This window comes from Sphaerodactylus townsendi, linkage group LG02 (assembly GCF_021028975.2).
Source record: "Sphaerodactylus townsendi isolate TG3544 linkage group LG02, MPM_Stown_v2.3, whole genome shotgun sequence".
NCBI lineage: Eukaryota > Metazoa > Chordata > Lepidosauria > Squamata > Sphaerodactylidae > Sphaerodactylus > Sphaerodactylus townsendi.
The window spans coordinates 178,932,378-178,953,444 of record NC_059426.1 but is presented as its reverse complement, the minus strand read 5'-3'; the positions used below and the strand labels follow the sequence as shown (position 1 = coordinate 178,953,444).

At 80.3% G+C, this 21,067-nt stretch overlaps 1 protein-coding gene across 1 annotated transcript in view; it reads right to left on the bottom strand.

Moving 5' to 3' along the window:
• The window catches only part of POLE2 (DNA polymerase epsilon 2, accessory subunit), a 41,390-nt gene that overhangs the window by 10,703 nt on the left and 9,620 nt on the right, over positions 1-21,067 (bottom strand). The window contains exons 5-8 of the mRNA XM_048484693.1: positions 20,538-20,631; positions 18,749-18,823; positions 1,694-1,767; positions 100-159 (exon numbers count right to left, since the gene is read on the bottom strand). Of these exons, the coding sequence (XP_048340650.1) occupies positions 100-159; positions 1,694-1,767; positions 18,749-18,823; positions 20,538-20,631 (303 nt within the window). The remainder of the gene's footprint in view (positions 1-99; positions 160-1,693; positions 1,768-18,748; positions 18,824-20,537; positions 20,632-21,067) is intronic.

Below are 21,067 nucleotides of genomic sequence, written 5' to 3'. Positions count from 1 at the left end.
AAATAAAGCAGGATAGTTAGTGTCATGGTCATGTTTGCATATCCTCAAAGAAGCATTTCCAAGTAAAAGAGTCTGAATTCTGATATGTTGCAAACATACCTTGGCAAAATGCAGCCAGGGCCGGGGTCTTCGGGACCAGGAACAAATACAAATCGGCTACTACAAACAGTTCAAGACACACATTGCATTTAGTGCAATTTCTGGCTAAATCCCATCAGATAAACACGTGGCAAAATGAATCAGGTACATGTGTTGGAGTGCACAAGCTAATCTGGTTCACCAGATAAGCCTTCACAGCTCAACTGGCAGAAGGGGGAATCAAACCCAGTTCTCCAGATTAGAGTGCACCTGCTCTTAACCATTACACCACGCTGGATATGTATAAGGTTCAATTTGGGGAACTGGTATGTTCAGGTAGTAAAGCGGGGCTTTCATAAGGGGTGTGACGAGCTACATTGGAAAGTTTACTCCAAACATGGGAACCAGAGGTGGGATCCAGCAGGTTCTCACCAGTTCCCAAGAGTGGGTTACTAATTGTTTGTGTGTGCTGAGAAGGGGTTGCTAATTGGGTCTGCTTTTCCGTTAGAAATTCCATTAGGTCCAAAAATCATAAAGTCCTGCTGTTTCCTATGTGGCCGGTTAGCGAAGGTAGAAAACGGGATAATTCTCCCTGTTGGGCTGTTTTAAAAACATGTTTTAGAAATATGGTAAAGTTCCTTGTTTAAGGAAAGTATCCTTCTTTTGATTTCTAGAAACAAAATTAAGTGTTTGAAAGTATTAAGTTTTTGACAGGCAGTCAATTAGAGGAGAAGTGGTTGTTTCTGTTGGCAGTAGACGATAGGACTTGCTAGAATGAGTTTAAATTATGGACAGAAAGATACCAGCTGGAAATTAGGAACTGGATTTTTTGCAGTAAGAGTTTTTTACAGTAACAGAGAAATTATTAATGCCCCGCCCCCGGAATGCCCGGCCACGCCCCTGTCATGCCACGCCCCCGTCATTGCCGCTACACCACTGTTTGAATCCCACCACCGTGGGAACCTGCTACTAAAATTTTTGGATCCCACCACTGATGGGAACTATTTACAGCAGAGCTGGAAGTGGGGAAAGGGTCACTCCAAGGCAGTCTCCCCCACCATATCAATTCATGCAGACCAAACTTGCCTCGGAGGAGGTCCTTGGGAGCCTGACGGTTAAGTCTGCCTCTCCTCCTCACCAGCAATTTTCAAACAGCAGATGGCAAACACTCGTCAATTATGCTTTAGGCCGATCCCGAATTGAGCAGAGTCAGCCTAGATCAGGGGTGGGCAATTATTTTTTCCATGGGGCCGCATAAGAAACAGAAAATATTGTGGAGGGCTGGGCCAAAAGGCAGCGGGGCGAGGCGCTTTTGAAAGCCCCGCAGAAGCCGGCAGCCAAGGCAAACGGCTTCTGCGGGGCTTTCAAAGGCGAGGTGCTCCCCAGCACGGCAGGGGGGCCAGTCAGGGTCATCCGGCAGGCCGGATGGGGCCCGCGGGCCATATAATGCCCAAGTCTGGCCTAGATCATTTGTACAGCCCCTTCCAATTCCATGATTCTCCATAAAGGCTCTTCTAATGTTTCCATAGGGTAGAACATTTTCTAATTGATAAATGCAAAGTAAATCTCTTCCATTGAGATTTTTTGCCAAGTAAATAATGCACGGAATACATACCTCTGATGAATACTGGGATATTCACATATTATATCTGCCAGAGCTTTCAAGGAACCTAGGGGCACAATATTCAAACAATATCAAAAAGTTTGCTTTGAAGCTGTACAGCTACCCTGTTTCCCCGAATATAAGACATCCCCTGAAAATAAGACGTGGTAGAGGTTTTGCTGAAGTGCGAAATATAAGGCATCCCCCGAAAGGAAGATGTAGCAAAGTTTTTGTTTGGAAGCATGCCCAATGAACAGAACACAGAAAAATAAGACATCCCCTGAAAATAAGACATAGCGCATCTTTGGGAGCAAAAATTAATATAAGACACTGTCTTATTTTCAGGGAAACACGGTATTCCTCCTTTTCTTGCCTTAACCAAAGGATAGCAGATAGGCATGTTACATTCAGCCATTCACAAGAGTATGGACTCCTGGACAAGTATGGACAAGAGCCATTCACACAGCGTATGGACTCCTGTGACTTTATTTTTCCCTAAGAGATCAAACCTTCAGAGGCAGTCAACCACTGAATGCCAGTACAAGAAGGCGGCATCAGGGGAAGGTCTGGGCCTCGATGCCCTGTTGTTGGCCCTCCAGAAGAACTGGTTGGCCACTGTGTGAGATGGGATCCCAAAGGCACCTGGTGGGCCACTGCGAGTAGCAGAGTGCTGGACTAGATGGACTCTGGTCTGATCCAGCAGGCTAGTTCTTATGTTCTTATGCATGCTGAATTAGATGGACTCTCACTGGTCTGATCCAGCAGGGCTCTTCTGATGTTCTTATGAAGGCCTCAGCCTCTATTCCTTGTTGTTGGATCTCCAAAGGAACTGGTTGGCCAAAGTGTAAGATAGGATGCTGGACTAGGCGGACCCTCACTGATGTAATGCAGCAGGGCTCTTCCGATGTTCTTAGATCCAAAAAGAAGAAGAGGAGGAGGAGGAGTTTGGATTTATACCCCACCTTTCTCTCCTGTAAGGAGACTCAAGGTGGCTTACAAACTCCTTTCCCTTCCTCTCCCCTCAACAGACACCTTGAGAGGCAGGTGGGGTTGAGAGAGTTCTGTGAGAACTGTGACTGGCCCAAGGTCACCCAGTAGGAATGCAGGAATGCAGAAACACATCTGGTTCACCAGATAAGCCTCTGCCACTCAGGTGGAGGAGTGGGGAATCAAACCCAGTTCTCCAGATTAGAATCCACCAGCTCTTAACTACTACACCAAACTGGCTCTCATGGCTCCCTCAGTTTTAAATCTCTCAGGGTTCAGAAAGCAAGCATAAAGAACTGAGTCTGTAAACACGTTAGCTTACACAACTCATGTGGTGGGAGAGATCTTGTCACACTCTGCAACATATGAAATTATTTCATTCACAGTATATGCCAGTGGTGGCAAACCTATGGCACTCCAGATGTTCATGGACTATAATTCCCATCAGCCCCTGCCAGCACAGCCAATTGGCCTGGGTGGGGGGGGGGGGGGGTGGGGGGGGGGGGGGGTGGGGGGGGGGGGGGGTGGGGGGGGGGGGGGGTGGGGGGGGGGGGGGGTGGGGGGGGGGGGGGGTGGGGGGGGGGGGGGGTGGGGGGGGGGGGGGGTGGGGGGGGGGGGGGGTGGGGGGGGGGGGGGGTGGGGGGGGGGGGGGGTGGGGGGGGGGGGGGGTGGGGGGGGGGGGGGGTGGGGGGGGGGGGGGGTGGGGGGGGGGGGGGGTGGGGGGGGGGGGGGGTGGGGGGGGGGGGGGGTGGGGGGGGGGGGGGGTGGGGGGGGGGGGGGGTGGGGGGGGGGGGGGGTGGGGGGGGGGGGGGGTGGGGGGGGGGGGGGGTGGGGGGGGGGGGGGGTGGGGGGGGGGGGGGGTGGGGGGGGGGGGGGGTGGGGGGGGGGGGGGGTGGGGGGGGGGGGGGGTGGGGGGGGGGGGGGGTGGGGGGGGGGGGGGGTGGGGGGGGGGGGGGGTGGGGGGGGGGGGGGGTGGGGGGGGGGGGGGGTGGGGGGGGGGGGGGGTGGGGGGGGGGGGGGGTGGGGGGGGGGGGGGGTGGGGGGGGGGGGGGGTGGGGGGGGGGGGGGGTGGGGGGGGGGGGGGGTGGGGGGGGGGGGGGGTGGGGGGGGGGGGGGGTGGGGGGGGGGGGGGGTGGGGGGGGGGGGGGGTGGGGGGGGGGGGGGGTGGGGGGGGGGGGGGGTGGGGGGGGGGGGGGGTGGGGGGGGGGGGGGGTGGGGGGGGGGGGGGGTGGGGGGGGGGGGGGGTGGGGGGGGGGGGGGGTGGGGGGGGGGGGGGGTGGGGGGGGGGGGGGGTGGGGGGGGGGGGGGGTGGGGGGGGGGGGGGGTGGGGGGGGGGGGGGGTGGGGGGGGGGGGGGGTGGGGGGGGGGGGGGGTGGGGGGGGGGGGGGGTGGGGGGGGGGGGGGGTGGGGGGGGGGGGGGGTGGGGGGGGGGGGGGGTGGGGGGGGGGGGGGGTGGGGGGGGGGGGGGGTGGGGGGGGGGGGGGGTGGGGGGGGGGGGGGGTGGGGGGGGGGGGGGGTGGGGGGGGGGGGGGGTGGGGGGGGGGGGGGGTGGGGGGGGGGGGGGGTGGGGGGGGGGGGGGGTGGGGGGGGGGGGGGGTGGGGGGGGGGGGGGGTGGGGGGGGGGGGGGGTGGGGGGGGGGGGGGGTGGGGGGGGGGGGGGGTGGGGGGGGGGGGGGGTGGGGGGGGGGGGGGGTGGGGGGGGGGGGGGGTGGGGGGGGGGGGGGGTGGGGGGGGGGGGGGGTGGGGGGGGGGGGGGGTGGGGGGGGGGGGGGGTGGGGGGGGGGGGGGGTGGGGGGGGGGGGGGGTGGGGGGGGGGGGGGGTGGGGGGGGGGGGGGGTGGGGGGGGGGGGGGGTGGGGGGGGGGGGGGGTGGGGGGGGGGGGGGGTGGGGGGGGGGGGGGGTGGGGGGGGGGGGGGGTGGGGGGGGGGGGGGGTGGGGGGGGGGGGGGGTGGGGGGGGGGGGGGGTGGGGGGGGGGGGGGGTGGGGGGGGGGGGGGGTGGGGGGGGGGGGGGGTGGGGGGGGGGGGGGGTGGGGGGGGGGGGGGGTGGGGGGGGGGGGGGGTGGGGGGGGGGGGGGGTGGGGGGGGGGGGGGGTGGGGGGGGGGGGGGGTGGGGGGGGGGGGGGGTGGGGGGGGGGGGGGGTGGGGGGGGGGGGGGGTGGGGGGGGGGGGGGGTGGGGGGGGGGGGGGGTGGGGGGGGGGGGGGGTGGGGGGGGGGGGGGGTGGGGGGGGGGGGGGGTGGGGGGGGGGGGGGGTGGGGGGGGGGGGGGGTGGGGGGGGGGGGGGGTGGGGGGGGGGGGGGGTGGGGGGGGGGGGGGGTGGGGGGGGGGGGGGGTGGGGGGGGGGGGGGGTGGGGGGGGGGGGGGGTGGGGGGGGGGGGGGGTGGGGGGGGGGGGGGGTGGGGGGGGGGGGGGGTGGGGGGGGGGGGGGGTGGGGGGGGGGGGGGGTGGGGGGGGGGGGGGGTGGGGGGGGGGGGGGGTGGGGGGGGGGGGGGGTGGGGGGGGGGGGGGGTGGGGGGGGGGGGGGGTGGGGGGGGGGGGGGGTGGGGGGGGGGGGGGGTGGGGGGGGGGGGGGGTGGGGGGGGGGGGGGGTGGGGGGGGGGGGGGGTGGGGGGGGGGGGGGGTGGGGGGGGGGGGGGGTGGGGGGGGGGGGGGGTGGGGGGGGGGGGGGGTGGGGGGGGGGGGGGGTGGGGGGGGGGGGGGGTGGGGGGGGGGGGGGGTGGGGGGGGGGGGGGGTGGGGGGGGGGGGGGGTGGGGGGGGGGGGGGGTGGGGGGGGGGGGGGGTGGGGGGGGGGGGGGGTGGGGGGGGGGGGGGGTGGGGGGGGGGGGGGGTGGGGGGGGGGGGGGGTGGGGGGGGGGGGGGGTGGGGGGGGGGGGGGGTGGGGGGGGGGGGGGGTGGGGGGGGGGGGGGGTGGGGGGGGGGGGGGGTGGGGGGGGGGGGGGGTGGGGGGGGGGGGGGGTGGGGGGGGGGGGGGGTGGGGGGGGGGGGGGGTGGGGGGGGGGGGGGGTGGGGGGGGGGGGGGGTGGGGGGGGGGGGGGGTGGGGGGGGGGGGGGGTGGGGGGGGGGGGGGGTGGGGGGGGGGGGGGGTGGGGGGGGGGGGGGGTGGGGGGGGGGGGGGGTGGGGGGGGGGGGGGGTGGGGGGGGGGGGGGGTGGGGGGGGGGGGGGGTGGGGGGGGGGGGGGGTGGGGGGGGGGGGGGGTGGGGGGGGGGGGGGGTGGGGGGGGGGGGGGGTGGGGGGGGGGGGGGGTGGGGGGGGGGGGGGGTGGGGGGGGGGGGGGGTGGGGGGGGGGGGGGGTGGGGGGGGGGGGGGGTGGGGGGGGGGGGGGGTGGGGGGGGGGGGGGGTGGGGGGGGGGGGGGGTGGGGGGGGGGGGGGGTGGGGGGGGGGGGGGGTGGGGGGGGGGGGGGGTGGGGGGGGGGGGGGGTGGGGGGGGGGGGGGGTGGGGGGGGGGGGGGGTGGGGGGGGGGGGGGGTGGGGGGGGGGGGGGGTGGGGGGGGGGGGGGGTGGGGGGGGGGGGGGGTGGGGGGGGGGGGGGGTGGGGGGGGGGGGGGGTGGGGGGGGGGGGGGGTGGGGGGGGGGGGGGGTGGGGGGGGGGGGGGGTGGGGGGGGGGGGGGGTGGGGGGGGGGGGGGGTGGGGGGGGGGGGGGGTGGGGGGGGGGGGGGGTGGGGGGGGGGGGGGGTGGGGGGGGGGGGGGGTGGGGGGGGGGGGGGGTGGGGGGGGGGGGGGGTGGGGGGGGGGGGGGGTGGGGGGGGGGGGGGGTGGGGGGGGGGGGGGGTGGGGGGGGGGGGGGGTGGGGGGGGGGGGGGGTGGGGGGGGGGGGGGGTGGGGGGGGGGGGGGGTGGGGGGGGGGGGGGGTGGGGGGGGGGGGGGGTGGGGGGGGGGGGGGGTGGGGGGGGGGGGGGGTGGGGGGGGGGGGGGGTGGGGGGGGGGGGGGGTGGGGGGGGGGGGGGGTGGGGGGGGGGGGGGGTGGGGGGGGGGGGGGGTGGGGGGGGGGGGGGGTGGGGGGGGGGGGGGGTGGGGGGGGGGGGGGGTGGGGGGGGGGGGGGGTGGGGGGGGGGGGGGGTGGGGGGGGGGGGGGGTGGGGGGGGGGGGGGGTGGGGGGGGGGGGGGGTGGGGGGGGGGGGGGGTGGGGGGGGGGGGGGGTGGGGGGGGGGGGGGGTGGGGGGGGGGGGGGGTGGGGGGGGGGGGGGGTGGGGGGGGGGGGGGGTGGGGGGGGGGGGGGGTGGGGGGGGGGGGGGGTGGGGGGGGGGGGGGGTGGGGGGGGGGGGGGGTGGGGGGGGGGGGGGGTGGGGGGGGGGGGGGGTGGGGGGGGGGGGGGGTGGGGGGGGGGGGGGGTGGGGGGGGGGGGGGGTGGGGGGGGGGGGGGGTGGGGGGGGGGGGGGGTGGGGGGGGGGGGGGGTGGGGGGGGGGGGGGGTGGGGGGGGGGGGGGGTGGGGGGGGGGGGGGGTGGGGGGGGGGGGGGGTGGGGGGGGGGGGGGGTGGGGGGGGGGGGGGGTGGGGGGGGGGGGGGGTGGGGGGGGGGGGGGGTGGGGGGGGGGGGGGGTGGGGGGGGGGGGGGGTGGGGGGGGGGGGGGGTGGGGGGGGGGGGGGGTGGGGGGGGGGGGGGGTGGGGGGGGGGGGGGGTGGGGGGGGGGGGGGGTGGGGGGGGGGGGGGGTGGGGGGGGGGGGGGGTGGGGGGGGGGGGGGGTGGGGGGGGGGGGGGGTGGGGGGGGGGGGGGGTGGGGGGGGGGGGGGGTGGGGGGGGGGGGGGGTGGGGGGGGGGGGGGGTGGGGGGGGGGGGGGGTGGGGGGGGGGGGGGGTGGGGGGGGGGGGGGGTGGGGGGGGGGGGGGGTGGGGGGGGGGGGGGGTGGGGGGGGGGGGGGGTGGGGGGGGGGGGGGGTGGGGGGGGGGGGGGGTGGGGGGGGGGGGGGGTGGGGGGGGGGGGGGGTGGGGGGGGGGGGGGGTGGGGGGGGGGGGGGGTGGGGGGGGGGGGGGGTGGGGGGGGGGGGGGGTGGGGGGGGGGGGGGGTGGGGGGGGGGGGGGGTGGGGGGGGGGGGGGGTGGGGGGGGGGGGGGGTGGGGGGGGGGGGGGGTGGGGGGGGGGGGGGGTGGGGGGGGGGGGGGGTGGGGGGGGGGGGGGGTGGGGGGGGGGGGGGGTGGGGGGGGGGGGGGGTGGGGGGGGGGGGGGGTGGGGGGGGGGGGGGGTGGGGGGGGGGGGGGGTGGGGGGGGGGGGGGGTGGGGGGGGGGGGGGGTGGGGGGGGGGGGGGGTGGGGGGGGGGGGGGGTGGGGGGGGGGGGGGGTGGGGGGGGGGGGGGGTGGGGGGGGGGGGGGGTGGGGGGGGGGGGGGGTGGGGGGGGGGGGGGGTGGGGGGGGGGGGGGGTGGGGGGGGGGGGGGGTGGGGGGGGGGGGGGGTGGGGGGGGGGGGGGGTGGGGGGGGGGGGGGGTGGGGGGGGGGGGGGGTGGGGGGGGGGGGGGGTGGGGGGGGGGGGGGGTGGGGGGGGGGGGGGGTGGGGGGGGGGGGGGGTGGGGGGGGGGGGGGGTGGGGGGGGGGGGGGGTGGGGGGGGGGGGGGGTGGGGGGGGGGGGGGGTGGGGGGGGGGGGGGGTGGGGGGGGGGGGGGGTGGGGGGGGGGGGGGGTGGGGGGGGGGGGGGGTGGGGGGGGGGGGGGGTGGGGGGGGGGGGGGGTGGGGGGGGGGGGGGGTGGGGGGGGGGGGGGGTGGGGGGGGGGGGGGGTGGGGGGGGGGGGGGGTGGGGGGGGGGGGGGGTGGGGGGGGGGGGGGGTGGGGGGGGGGGGGGGTGGGGGGGGGGGGGGGTGGGGGGGGGGGGGGGTGGGGGGGGGGGGGGGTGGGGGGGGGGGGGGGTGGGGGGGGGGGGGGGTGGGGGGGGGGGGGGGTGGGGGGGGGGGGGGGTGGGGGGGGGGGGGGGTGGGGGGGGGGGGGGGTGGGGGGGGGGGGGGGTGGGGGGGGGGGGGGGTGGGGGGGGGGGGGGGTGGGGGGGGGGGGGGGTGGGGGGGGGGGGGGGTGGGGGGGGGGGGGGGTGGGGGGGGGGGGGGGTGGGGGGGGGGGGGGGTGGGGGGGGGGGGGGGTGGGGGGGGGGGGGGGTGGGGGGGGGGGGGGGTGGGGGGGGGGGGGGGTGGGGGGGGGGGGGGGTGGGGGGGGGGGGGGGTGGGGGGGGGGGGGGGTGGGGGGGGGGGGGGGTGGGGGGGGGGGGGGGTGGGGGGGGGGGGGGGTGGGGGGGGGGGGGGGTGGGGGGGGGGGGGGGTGGGGGGGGGGGGGGGTGGGGGGGGGGGGGGGTGGGGGGGGGGGGGGGTGGGGGGGGGGGGGGGTGGGGGGGGGGGGGGGTGGGGGGGGGGGGGGGTGGGGGGGGGGGGGGGTGGGGGGGGGGGGGGGTGGGGGGGGGGGGGGGTGGGGGGGGGGGGGGGTGGGGGGGGGGGGGGGTGGGGGGGGGGGGGGGTGGGGGGGGGGGGGGGTGGGGGGGGGGGGGGGTGGGGGGGGGGGGGGGTGGGGGGGGGGGGGGGTGGGGGGGGGGGGGGGTGGGGGGGGGGGGGGGTGGGGGGGGGGGGGGGTGGGGGGGGGGGGGGGTGGGGGGGGGGGGGGGTGGGGGGGGGGGGGGGTGGGGGGGGGGGGGGGTGGGGGGGGGGGGGGGTGGGGGGGGGGGGGGGTGGGGGGGGGGGGGGGTGGGGGGGGGGGGGGGTGGGGGGGGGGGGGGGTGGGGGGGGGGGGGGGTGGGGGGGGGGGGGGGTGGGGGGGGGGGGGGGTGGGGGGGGGGGGGGGTGGGGGGGGGGGGGGGTGGGGGGGGGGGGGGGTGGGGGGGGGGGGGGGTGGGGGGGGGGGGGGGTGGGGGGGGGGGGGGGTGGGGGGGGGGGGGGGTGGGGGGGGGGGGGGGTGGGGGGGGGGGGGGGTGGGGGGGGGGGGGGGTGGGGGGGGGGGGGGGTGGGGGGGGGGGGGGGTGGGGGGGGGGGGGGGTGGGGGGGGGGGGGGGTGGGGGGGGGGGGGGGTGGGGGGGGGGGGGGGTGGGGGGGGGGGGGGGTGGGGGGGGGGGGGGGTGGGGGGGGGGGGGGGTGGGGGGGGGGGGGGGTGGGGGGGGGGGGGGGTGGGGGGGGGGGGGGGTGGGGGGGGGGGGGGGTGGGGGGGGGGGGGGGTGGGGGGGGGGGGGGGTGGGGGGGGGGGGGGGTGGGGGGGGGGGGGGGTGGGGGGGGGGGGGGGTGGGGGGGGGGGGGGGTGGGGGGGGGGGGGGGTGGGGGGGGGGGGGGGTGGGGGGGGGGGGGGGTGGGGGGGGGGGGGGGTGGGGGGGGGGGGGGGTGGGGGGGGGGGGGGGTGGGGGGGGGGGGGGGTGGGGGGGGGGGGGGGTGGGGGGGGGGGGGGGTGGGGGGGGGGGGGGGTGGGGGGGGGGGGGGGTGGGGGGGGGGGGGGGTGGGGGGGGGGGGGGGTGGGGGGGGGGGGGGGTGGGGGGGGGGGGGGGTGGGGGGGGGGGGGGGTGGGGGGGGGGGGGGGTGGGGGGGGGGGGGGGTGGGGGGGGGGGGGGGTGGGGGGGGGGGGGGGTGGGGGGGGGGGGGGGTGGGGGGGGGGGGGGGTGGGGGGGGGGGGGGGTGGGGGGGGGGGGGGGTGGGGGGGGGGGGGGGTGGGGGGGGGGGGGGGTGGGGGGGGGGGGGGGTGGGGGGGGGGGGGGGTGGGGGGGGGGGGGGGTGGGGGGGGGGGGGGGTGGGGGGGGGGGGGGGTGGGGGGGGGGGGGGGTGGGGGGGGGGGGGGGTGGGGGGGGGGGGGGGTGGGGGGGGGGGGGGGTGGGGGGGGGGGGGGGTGGGGGGGGGGGGGGGTGGGGGGGGGGGGGGGTGGGGGGGGGGGGGGGTGGGGGGGGGGGGGGGTGGGGGGGGGGGGGGGTGGGGGGGGGGGGGGGTGGGGGGGGGGGGGGGTGGGGGGGGGGGGGGGTGGGGGGGGGGGGGGGTGGGGGGGGGGGGGGGTGGGGGGGGGGGGGGGTGGGGGGGGGGGGGGGTGGGGGGGGGGGGGGGTGGGGGGGGGGGGGGGTGGGGGGGGGGGGGGGTGGGGGGGGGGGGGGGTGGGGGGGGGGGGGGGTGGGGGGGGGGGGGGGTGGGGGGGGGGGGGGGTGGGGGGGGGGGGGGGTGGGGGGGGGGGGGGGTGGGGGGGGGGGGGGGTGGGGGGGGGGGGGGGTGGGGGGGGGGGGGGGTGGGGGGGGGGGGGGGTGGGGGGGGGGGGGGGTGGGGGGGGGGGGGGGTGGGGGGGGGGGGGGGTGGGGGGGGGGGGGGGTGGGGGGGGGGGGGGGTGGGGGGGGGGGGGGGTGGGGGGGGGGGGGGGTGGGGGGGGGGGGGGGTGGGGGGGGGGGGGGGTGGGGGGGGGGGGGGGTGGGGGGGGGGGGGGGTGGGGGGGGGGGGGGGTGGGGGGGGGGGGGGGTGGGGGGGGGGGGGGGTGGGGGGGGGGGGGGGTGGGGGGGGGGGGGGGTGGGGGGGGGGGGGGGTGGGGGGGGGGGGGGGTGGGGGGGGGGGGGGGTGGGGGGGGGGGGGGGTGGGGGGGGGGGGGGGTGGGGGGGGGGGGGGGTGGGGGGGGGGGGGGGTGGGGGGGGGGGGGGGTGGGGGGGGGGGGGGGTGGGGGGGGGGGGGGGTGGGGGGGGGGGGGGGTGGGGGGGGGGGGGGGTGGGGGGGGGGGGGGGTGGGGGGGGGGGGGGGTGGGGGGGGGGGGGGGTGGGGGGGGGGGGGGGTGGGGGGGGGGGGGGGTGGGGGGGGGGGGGGGTGGGGGGGGGGGGGGGTGGGGGGGGGGGGGGGTGGGGGGGGGGGGGGGTGGGGGGGGGGGGGGGTGGGGGGGGGGGGGGGTGGGGGGGGGGGGGGGTGGGGGGGGGGGGGGGTGGGGGGGGGGGGGGGTGGGGGGGGGGGGGGGTGGGGGGGGGGGGGGGTGGGGGGGGGGGGGGGTGGGGGGGGGGGGGGGTGGGGGGGGGGGGGGGTGGGGGGGGGGGGGGGTGGGGGGGGGGGGGGGTGGGGGGGGGGGGGGGTGGGGGGGGGGGGGGGTGGGGGGGGGGGGGGGTGGGGGGGGGGGGGGGTGGGGGGGGGGGGGGGTGGGGGGGGGGGGGGGTGGGGGGGGGGGGGGGTGGGGGGGGGGGGGGGTGGGGGGGGGGGGGGGTGGGGGGGGGGGGGGGTGGGGGGGGGGGGGGGTGGGGGGGGGGGGGGGTGGGGGGGGGGGGGGGTGGGGGGGGGGGGGGGTGGGGGGGGGGGGGGGTGGGGGGGGGGGGGGGTGGGGGGGGGGGGGGGTGGGGGGGGGGGGGGGTGGGGGGGGGGGGGGGTGGGGGGGGGGGGGGGTGGGGGGGGGGGGGGGTGGGGGGGGGGGGGGGTGGGGGGGGGGGGGGGTGGGGGGGGGGGGGGGTGGGGGGGGGGGGGGGTGGGGGGGGGGGGGGGTGGGGGGGGGGGGGGGTGGGGGGGGGGGGGGGTGGGGGGGGGGGGGGGTGGGGGGGGGGGGGGGTGGGGGGGGGGGGGGGTGGGGGGGGGGGGGGGTGGGGGGGGGGGGGGGTGGGGGGGGGGGGGGGTGGGGGGGGGGGGGGGTGGGGGGGGGGGGGGGTGGGGGGGGGGGGGGGTGGGGGGGGGGGGGGGTGGGGGGGGGGGGGGGTGGGGGGGGGGGGGGGTGGGGGGGGGGGGGGGTGGGGGGGGGGGGGGGTGGGGGGGGGGGGGGGTGGGGGGGGGGGGGGGTGGGGGGGGGGGGGGGTGGGGGGGGGGGGGGGTGGGGGGGGGGGGGGGTGGGGGGGGGGGGGGGTGGGGGGGGGGGGGGGTGGGGGGGGGGGGGGGTGGGGGGGGGGGGGGGTGGGGGGGGGGGGGGGTGGGGGGGGGGGGGGGTGGGGGGGGGGGGGGGTGGGGGGGGGGGGGGGTGGGGGGGGGGGGGGGTGGGGGGGGGGGGGGGTGGGGGGGGGGGGGGGTGGGGGGGGGGGGGGGTGGGGGGGGGGGGGGGTGGGGGGGGGGGGGGGTGGGGGGGGGGGGGGGTGGGGGGGGGGGGGGGTGGGGGGGGGGGGGGGTGGGGGGGGGGGGGGGTGGGGGGGGGGGGGGGTGGGGGGGGGGGGGGGTGGGGGGGGGGGGGGGTGGGGGGGGGGGGGGGTGGGGGGGGGGGGGGGTGGGGGGGGGGGGGGGTGGGGGGGGGGGGGGGTGGGGGGGGGGGGGGGTGGGGGGGGGGGGGGGTGGGGGGGGGGGGGGGTGGGGGGGGGGGGGGGTGGGGGGGGGGGGGGGTGGGGGGGGGGGGGGGTGGGGGGGGGGGGGGGTGGGGGGGGGGGGGGGTGGGGGGGGGGGGGGGTGGGGGGGGGGGGGGGTGGGGGGGGGGGGGGGTGGGGGGGGGGGGGGGTGGGGGGGGGGGGGGGTGGGGGGGGGGGGGGGTGGGGGGGGGGGGGGGTGGGGGGGGGGGGGGGTGGGGGGGGGGGGGGGTGGGGGGGGGGGGGGGTGGGGGGGGGGGGGGGTGGGGGGGGGGGGGGGTGGGGGGGGGGGGGGGTGGGGGGGGGGGGGGGTGGGGGGGGGGGGGGGTGGGGGGGGGGGGGGGTGGGGGGGGGGGGGGGTGGGGGGGGGGGGGGGTGGGGGGGGGGGGGGGTGGGGGGGGGGGGGGGTGGGGGGGGGGGGGGGTGGGGGGGGGGGGGGGTGGGGGGGGGGGGGGGTGGGGGGGGGGGGGGGTGGGGGGGGGGGGGGGTGGGGGGGGGGGGGGGTGGGGGGGGGGGGGGGTGGGGGGGGGGGGGGGTGGGGGGGGGGGGGGGTGGGGGGGGGGGGGGGTGGGGGGGGGGGGGGGTGGGGGGGGGGGGGGGTGGGGGGGGGGGGGGGTGGGGGGGGGGGGGGGTGGGGGGGGGGGGGGGTGGGGGGGGGGGGGGGTGGGGGGGGGGGGGGGTGGGGGGGGGGGGGGGTGGGGGGGGGGGGGGGTGGGGGGGGGGGGGGGTGGGGGGGGGGGGGGGTGGGGGGGGGGGGGGGTGGGGGGGGGGGGGGGTGGGGGGGGGGGGGGGTGGGGGGGGGGGGGGGTGGGGGGGGGGGGGGGTGGGGGGGGGGGGGGGTGGGGGGGGGGGGGGGTGGGGGGGGGGGGGGGTGGGGGGGGGGGGGGGTGGGGGGGGGGGGGGGTGGGGGGGGGGGGGGGTGGGGGGGGGGGGGGGTGGGGGGGGGGGGGGGTGGGGGGGGGGGGGGGTGGGGGGGGGGGGGGGTGGGGGGGGGGGGGGGTGGGGGGGGGGGGGGGTGGGGGGGGGGGGGGGTGGGGGGGGGGGGGGGTGGGGGGGGGGGGGGGTGGGGGGGGGGGGGGGTGGGGGGGGGGGGGGGTGGGGGGGGGGGGGGGTGGGGGGGGGGGGGGGTGGGGGGGGGGGGGGGTGGGGGGGGGGGGGGGTGGGGGGGGGGGGGGGTGGGGGGGGGGGGGGGTGGGGGGGGGGGGGGGTGGGGGGGGGGGGGGGTGGGGGGGGGGGGGGGTGGGGGGGGGGGGGGGTGGGGGGGGGGGGGGGTGGGGGGGGGGGGGGGTGGGGGGGGGGGGGGGTGGGGGGGGGGGGGGGTGGGGGGGGGGGGGGGTGGGGGGGGGGGGGGGTGGGGGGGGGGGGGGGTGGGGGGGGGGGGGGGTGGGGGGGGGGGGGGGTGGGGGGGGGGGGGGGTGGGGGGGGGGGGGGGTGGGGGGGGGGGGGGGTGGGGGGGGGGGGGGGTGGGGGGGGGGGGGGGTGGGGGGGGGGGGGGGTGGGGGGGGGGGGGGGTGGGGGGGGGGGGGGGTGGGGGGGGGGGGGGGTGGGGGGGGGGGGGGGTGGGGGGGGGGGGGGGTGGGGGGGGGGGGGGGTGGGGGGGGGGGGGGGTGGGGGGGGGGGGGGGTGGGGGGGGGGGGGGGTGGGGGGGGGGGGGGGTGGGGGGGGGGGGGGGTGGGGGGGGGGGGGGGTGGGGGGGGGGGGGGGTGGGGGGGGGGGGGGGTGGGGGGGGGGGGGGGTGGGGGGGGGGGGGGGTGGGGGGGGGGGGGGGTGGGGGGGGGGGGGGGTGGGGGGGGGGGGGGGTGGGGGGGGGGGGGGGTGGGGGGGGGGGGGGGTGGGGGGGGGGGGGGGTGGGGGGGGGGGGGGGTGGGGGGGGGGGGGGGTGGGGGGGGGGGGGGGTGGGGGGGGGGGGGGGTGGGGGGGGGGGGGGGTGGGGGGGGGGGGGGGTGGGGGGGGGGGGGGGTGGGGGGGGGGGGGGGTGGGGGGGGGGGGGGGTGGGGGGGGGGGGGGGTGGGGGGGGGGGGGGGTGGGGGGGGGGGGGGGTGGGGGGGGGGGGGGGTGGGGGGGGGGGGGGGTGGGGGGGGGGGGGGGTGGGGGGGGGGGGGGGTGGGGGGGGGGGGGGGTGGGGGGGGGGGGGGGTGGGGGGGGGGGGGGGTGGGGGGGGGGGGGGGTGGGGGGGGGGGGGGGTGGGGGGGGGGGGGGGTGGGGGGGGGGGGGGGTGGGGGGGGGGGGGGGTGGGGGGGGGGGGGGGTGGGGGGGGGGGGGGGTGGGGGGGGGGGGGGGTGGGGGGGGGGGGGGGTGGGGGGGGGGGGGGGTGGGGGGGGGGGGGGGTGGGGGGGGGGGGGGGTGGGGGGGGGGGGGGGTGGGGGGGGGGGGGGGTGGGGGGGGGGGGGGGTGGGGGGGGGGGGGGGTGGGGGGGGGGGGGGGTGGGGGGGGGGGGGGGTGGGGGGGGGGGGGGGTGGGGGGGGGGGGGGGTGGGGGGGGGGGGGGGTGGGGGGGGGGGGGGGTGGGGGGGGGGGGGGGTGGGGGGGGGGGGGGGTGGGGGGGGGGGGGGGTGGGGGGGGGGGGGGGTGGGGGGGGGGGGGGGTGGGGGGGGGGGGGGGTGGGGGGGGGGGGGGGTGGGGGGGGGGGGGGGTGGGGGGGGGGGGGGGTGGGGGGGGGGGGGGGTGGGGGGGGGGGGGGGTGGGGGGGGGGGGGGGTGGGGGGGGGGGGGGGTGGGGGGGGGGGGGGGTGGGGGGGGGGGGGGGTGGGGGGGGGGGGGGGTGGGGGGGGGGGGGGGTGGGGGGGGGGGGGGGTGGGGGGGGGGGGGGGTGGGGGGGGGGGGGGGTGGGGGGGGGGGGGGGTGGGGGGGGGGGGGGGTGGGGGGGGGGGGGGGTGGGGGGGGGGGGGGGTGGGGGGGGGGGGGGGTGGGGGGGGGGGGGGGTGGGGGGGGGGGGGGGTGGGGGGGGGGGGGGGTGGGGGGGGGGGGGGGTGGGGGGGGGGGGGGGTGGGGGGGGGGGGGGGTGGGGGGGGGGGGGGGTGGGGGGGGGGGGGGGTGGGGGGGGGGGGGGGTGGGGGGGGGGGGGGGTGGGGGGGGGGGGGGGTGGGGGGGGGGGGGGGTGGGGGGGGGGGGGGGTGGGGGGGGGGGGGGGTGGGGGGGGGGGGGGGTGGGGGGGGGGGGGGGTGGGGGGGGGGGGGGGTGGGGGGGGGGGGGGGTGGGGGGGGGGGGGGGTGGGGGGGGGGGGGGGTGGGGGGGGGGGGGGGTGGGGGGGGGGGGGGGTGGGGGGGGGGGGGGGTGGGGGGGGGGGGGGGTGGGGGGGGGGGGGGGTGGGGGGGGGGGGGGGTGGGGGGGGGGGGGGGTGGGGGGGGGGGGGGGTGGGGGGGGGGGGGGGTGGGGGGGGGGGGGGGTGGGGGGGGGGGGGGGTGGGGGGGGGGGGGGGTGGGGGGGGGGGGGGGTGGGGGGGGGGGGGGGTGGGGGGGGGGGGGGGTGGGGGGGGGGGGGGGTGGGGGGGGGGGGGGGTGGGGGGGGGGGGGGGTGGGGGGGGGGGGGGGTGGGGGGGGGGGGGGGTGGGGGGGGGGGGGGGTGGGGGGGGGGGGGGGTGGGGGGGGGGGGGGGTGGGGGGGGGGGGGGGTGGGGGGGGGGGGGGGTGGGGGGGGGGGGGGGTGGGGGGGGGGGGGGGTGGGGGGGGGGGGGGGTGGGGGGGGGGGGGGGTGGGGGGGGGGGGGGGTGGGGGGGGGGGGGGGTGGGGGGGGGGGGGGGTGGGGGGGGGGGGGGGTGGGGGGGGGGGGGGGTGGGGGGGGGGGGGGGTGGGGGGGGGGGGGGGTGGGGGGGGGGGGGGGTGGGGGGGGGGGGGGGTGGGGGGGGGGGGGGGTGGGGGGGGGGGGGGGTGGGGGGGGGGGGGGGTGGGGGGGGGGGGGGGTGGGGGGGGGGGGGGGTGGGGGGGGGGGGGGGTGGGGGGGGGGGGGGGTGGGGGGGGGGGGGGGTGGGGGGGGGGGGGGGTGGGGGGGGGGGGGGGTGGGGGGGGGGGGGGGTGGGGGGGGGGGGGGGTGGGGGGGGGGGGGGGTGGGGGGGGGGGGGGGTGGGGGGGGGGGGGGGTGGGGGGGGGGGGGGGTGGGGGGGGGGGGGGGTGGGGGGGGGGGGGGGTGGGGGGGGGGGGGGGTGGGGGGGGGGGGGGGTGGGGGGGGGGGGGGGTGGGGGGGGGGGGGGGTGGGGGGGGGGGGGGGTGGGGGGGGGGGGGGGTGGGGGGGGGGGGGGGTGGGGGGGGGGGGGGGTGGGGGGGGGGGGGGGTGGGGGGGGGGGGGGGTGGGGGGGGGGGGGGGTGGGGGGGGGGGGGGGTGGGGGGGGGGGGGGGTGGGGGGGGGGGGGGGTGGGGGGGGGGGGGGGTGGGGGGGGGGGGGGGTGGGGGGGGGGGGGGGTGGGGGGGGGGGGGGGTGGGGGGGGGGGGGGGTGGGGGGGGGGGGGGGTGGGGGGGGGGGGGGGTGGGGGGGGGGGGGGGTGGGGGGGGGGGGGGGTGGGGGGGGGGGGGGGTGGGGGGGGGGGGGGGTGGGGGGGGGGGGGGGTGGGGGGGGGGGGGGGTGGGGGGGGGGGGGGGTGGGGGGGGGGGGGGGTGGGGGGGGGGGGGGGTGGGGGGGGGGGGGGGTGGGGGGGGGGGGGGGTGGGGGGGGGGGGGGGTGGGGGGGGGGGGGGGTGGGGGGGGGGGGGGGTGGGGGGGGGGGGGGGTGGGGGGGGGGGGGGGTGGGGGGGGGGGGGGGTGGGGGGGGGGGGGGGTGGGGGGGGGGGGGGGTGGGGGGGGGGGGGGGTGGGGGGGGGGGGGGGTGGGGGGGGGGGGGGGTGGGGGGGGGGGGGGGTGGGGGGGGGGGGGGGTGGGGGGGGGGGGGGGTGGGGGGGGGGGGGGGTGGGGGGGGGGGGGGGTGGGGGGGGGGGGGGGTGGGGGGGGGGGGGGGTGGGGGGGGGGGGGGGTGGGGGGGGGGGGGGGTGGGGGGGGGGGGGGGTGGGGGGGGGGGGGGGTGGGGGGGGGGGGGGGTGGGGGGGGGGGGGGGTGGGGGGGGGGGGGGGTGGGGGGGGGGGGGGGTGGGGGGGGGGGGGGGTGGGGGGGGGGGGGGGTGGGGGGGGGGGGGGGTGGGGGGGGGGGGGGGTGGGGGGGGGGGGGGGTGGGGGGGGGGGGGGGTGGGGGGGGGGGGGGGTGGGGGGGGGGGGGGGTGGGGGGGGGGGGGGGTGGGGGGGGGGGGGGGTGGGGGGGGGGGGGGGTGGGGGGGGGGGGGGGGGGGGGGGGGGGGGGGTGGGTGGAGGGGGGGGTGGAGGGGGGGGGGGGGGCGGTGGCGGGGGGGGGGGTGGGGGGGGGGGGGGGTGGGGGTGATTGGTGTTTGGAATATGCTGCCACAGGAGGTGGTGATGGCCACTAACCTGGATAGGTTTAAAAGGGCTTGGACAGATTTATGGAGTAGTTGATCTCTGGCTACCAATCTTGATCCTCCTCAATCTGAGGTTGCAAATGCCTTAGCAGACCAGGTGCTCGGGAGCGGGAGCAGCAGCAGAAGGCCATTGCTTTCACCTCCTGCATGTGAGCTCCGAAAGGCACCTGGTGGGACACTGTGAGTAGCAGAGTGCAGATGGACTCTGGTCTGATCCAGCAGGCTAGTTCTTATGTTCTTATGAATAACAGTGACAGTGGGATAACTGGAAAAACAGCTGAATTTTGGTTAGAGGTGATCAAGATGAGATCACAGGGGAAGCTCATTCACCTCTTCGTTTCCAGCCTGATGCGATTTGTCCTGGTTTCAATTTTTGCTTTAAGAACTGTATAGATTTTTTTCTTGCTCTGTTTTGTACTTTGTTTCATTTCTCGTGGGTATGCCTAATAAAAGTCAGTTGAAGTTGAACCAGTCAGCTTACAAAATAACACAACACCGTCATTCTTCAACAATTCCTGTGCAACATCAGCATGTCTCTTTTACCTGAAATTTACTTCGACTTTCATCTGGGTGGGTACCTATGGCGGGCGGAGTGAACAGCTCATGCCTGTGAGTTCTCTGCAGAGCAGCAAACAAGAGGCAAATTAAAAACATCACCCCACTATGCTGTAATGGCTAAACCAATTGGCCATGCTGGCTGGGGCTGATGGGAATTGTAGTTCCTGAACATCTGGAGAGCCGCAGGTTCCCTACCCCTGGGCTAAACTAACAAACCTCTTATACAGACTCTCCAAACAAAAAAATGATGAGAAATGGGAACTTTATTTCTATTTGAGGATGAAAAAATTTACTCACCTAAAATTCACCCATAGGGGAAGAAGAGTTTGGATTTATACCCCACCTTTCTCTCCTGTAAGGAGACTCAAGGTGGCTTACAAGCTCCTTTCCCTTCCTCTCCCTACTTGATACGGTGGAGGGAGGGTGCTGAGAGCCCTGAGAGAACTGTGACTGGACCAAGGTCACCCAGCAGGAATGTAGGAGTGCGGAAACGCATCTGGTTCACCAGATAAGCCTCTGCCACTCAGATGGAGGAGTGGGGAATCAAACCCGGTTCTCCAGATTGGAACCCGCCCACTCTTAACCACTACACCATGTTGCTCAGCCCCACCTTCCCAGAATGCCCCAGAACGCCCCCACCTTGATGCCACAGCTGGGGGCGGCATGGGAGAGCCAATGCGAGGCTGGGCACCACAGCAGCCAGGCACCAGCAGATTTGCCCAGGGAGGGCATTTCTGCTGGCATAAGCCCACGCCACCTCTACAGTGGGATTTTCCCTCCCCACCCCCTCGATTGGGCTGTGAATTTCTTATTCGTTGCTAATAACTATGATCCAAAATTCTAAAAGTGTCTGCGCCTCACAACGTTTAGAATGTGGGCAGCACTTCCCCCCCCCCCACACACAATTTTTAAATTTCTGGGCGTCATGATTAAAGAGGACTTGATCTGGGGCGTTCAGACTGCCGCGGTGGTTAAGAAGGCCCAGCAAAGACTGTACTATCTGAGACTGTTAAGGAAACAACCACTGAATGGAAAACTCCTGGTGTCCTTTTACCGCTGTGCTATAGAGAGTGTCTCAACCGACTGCATCTGTGTATGGTTCTCCAGTGGCACAGTGGCAGATAGGAAGGCGCTCCAAAGGGTGATCACTACTGCACAGAGGATTATCGGCTGCCCTCTCCCCTCCTTGGAAGAACTCTACAATTCCCGAAGCCTAAAGAAAGCCCAAAATATTCCGAGAGACCCGTCTCATCCAGCACACTCTCTGTTTGAACTGCTACCATCCGGCAGACGATACAGGTCTATAAAAACTGGGACAAAGAGGCTTAGAGACAGCTTCTACTCTAGAGCTGTGGCTATGCTGAACTCCGCGGCTTCGTGTTGATGTGTTTGGGGCTGTGTAGGGATGGGTGGAGGAAGGGGAAAGTGAGGATGGGGTATGAGTCTGAAATTGTGTGCATCGAGGAATGCTGCTGTAAATTTTGTTGTGCGTGCACAATGACAATACAATGCTTATGCTTAAACCTTCCGATTGGTCACTGAAGATCTGATCAGCTGTGCAGATTTTTAAAAAACATTGTTTTGGTAGCAGCTGTCACCACAGCACGAGGATCTTCACTGCATGAGAAAAGATAAGATGCGGCATCCTTTTCGATAATACATCCATCCACTGTACTGCTGCGCCCATCACGTGGTGTCAGGATTGCAAGGATGCCCACAGGCTCAAAAAGGTTAGGGACCCTGGTTCTATATAAACAGTTATCGCTTTTCTCACCTGCTGCAGGATGACGTAACGTTCACGAAATAATTCTGCTTTATCCTTGGCAGAGCCAAATAAATTTGGCATAGGGTGACCGGTCATTGAGAGACTGAAAGAAATTTCAGAGTATAAATTGAAAATCCGTTCATCGTTGAAAACAGTGGTTTGGGTCCTACGAACAAGTTCCTTGCGTGCCCGATGGAAGAACACCCCGCAGAGGACCTCTTCCTTTAATATTTCCTTTTGCACATGGACCCATTCAGAAGTAAGAACATAACAACATAAGAACAAGCCAGCTGGATCAGACCAGAGTCCATCTAGTCCAGCTCTCTGCCACTCGCAGTGGCCCACCAGTGCCCAACTGGGAGCTTCCCACCTGCAGGAGGGGTAGAAGCTTATTAGCCTTCTGCTGCTGCTGCTCCTGATCACCTGGTCTGCAAAGGCATTTGCAATCTGAGATCAAGGAGGATCAAGATTGGTAGCCATAGATAGATTTCTCCTCCATAAATCTGTTCAAGCCCCTTTTAAAGCTCTCCAGGTTAGTG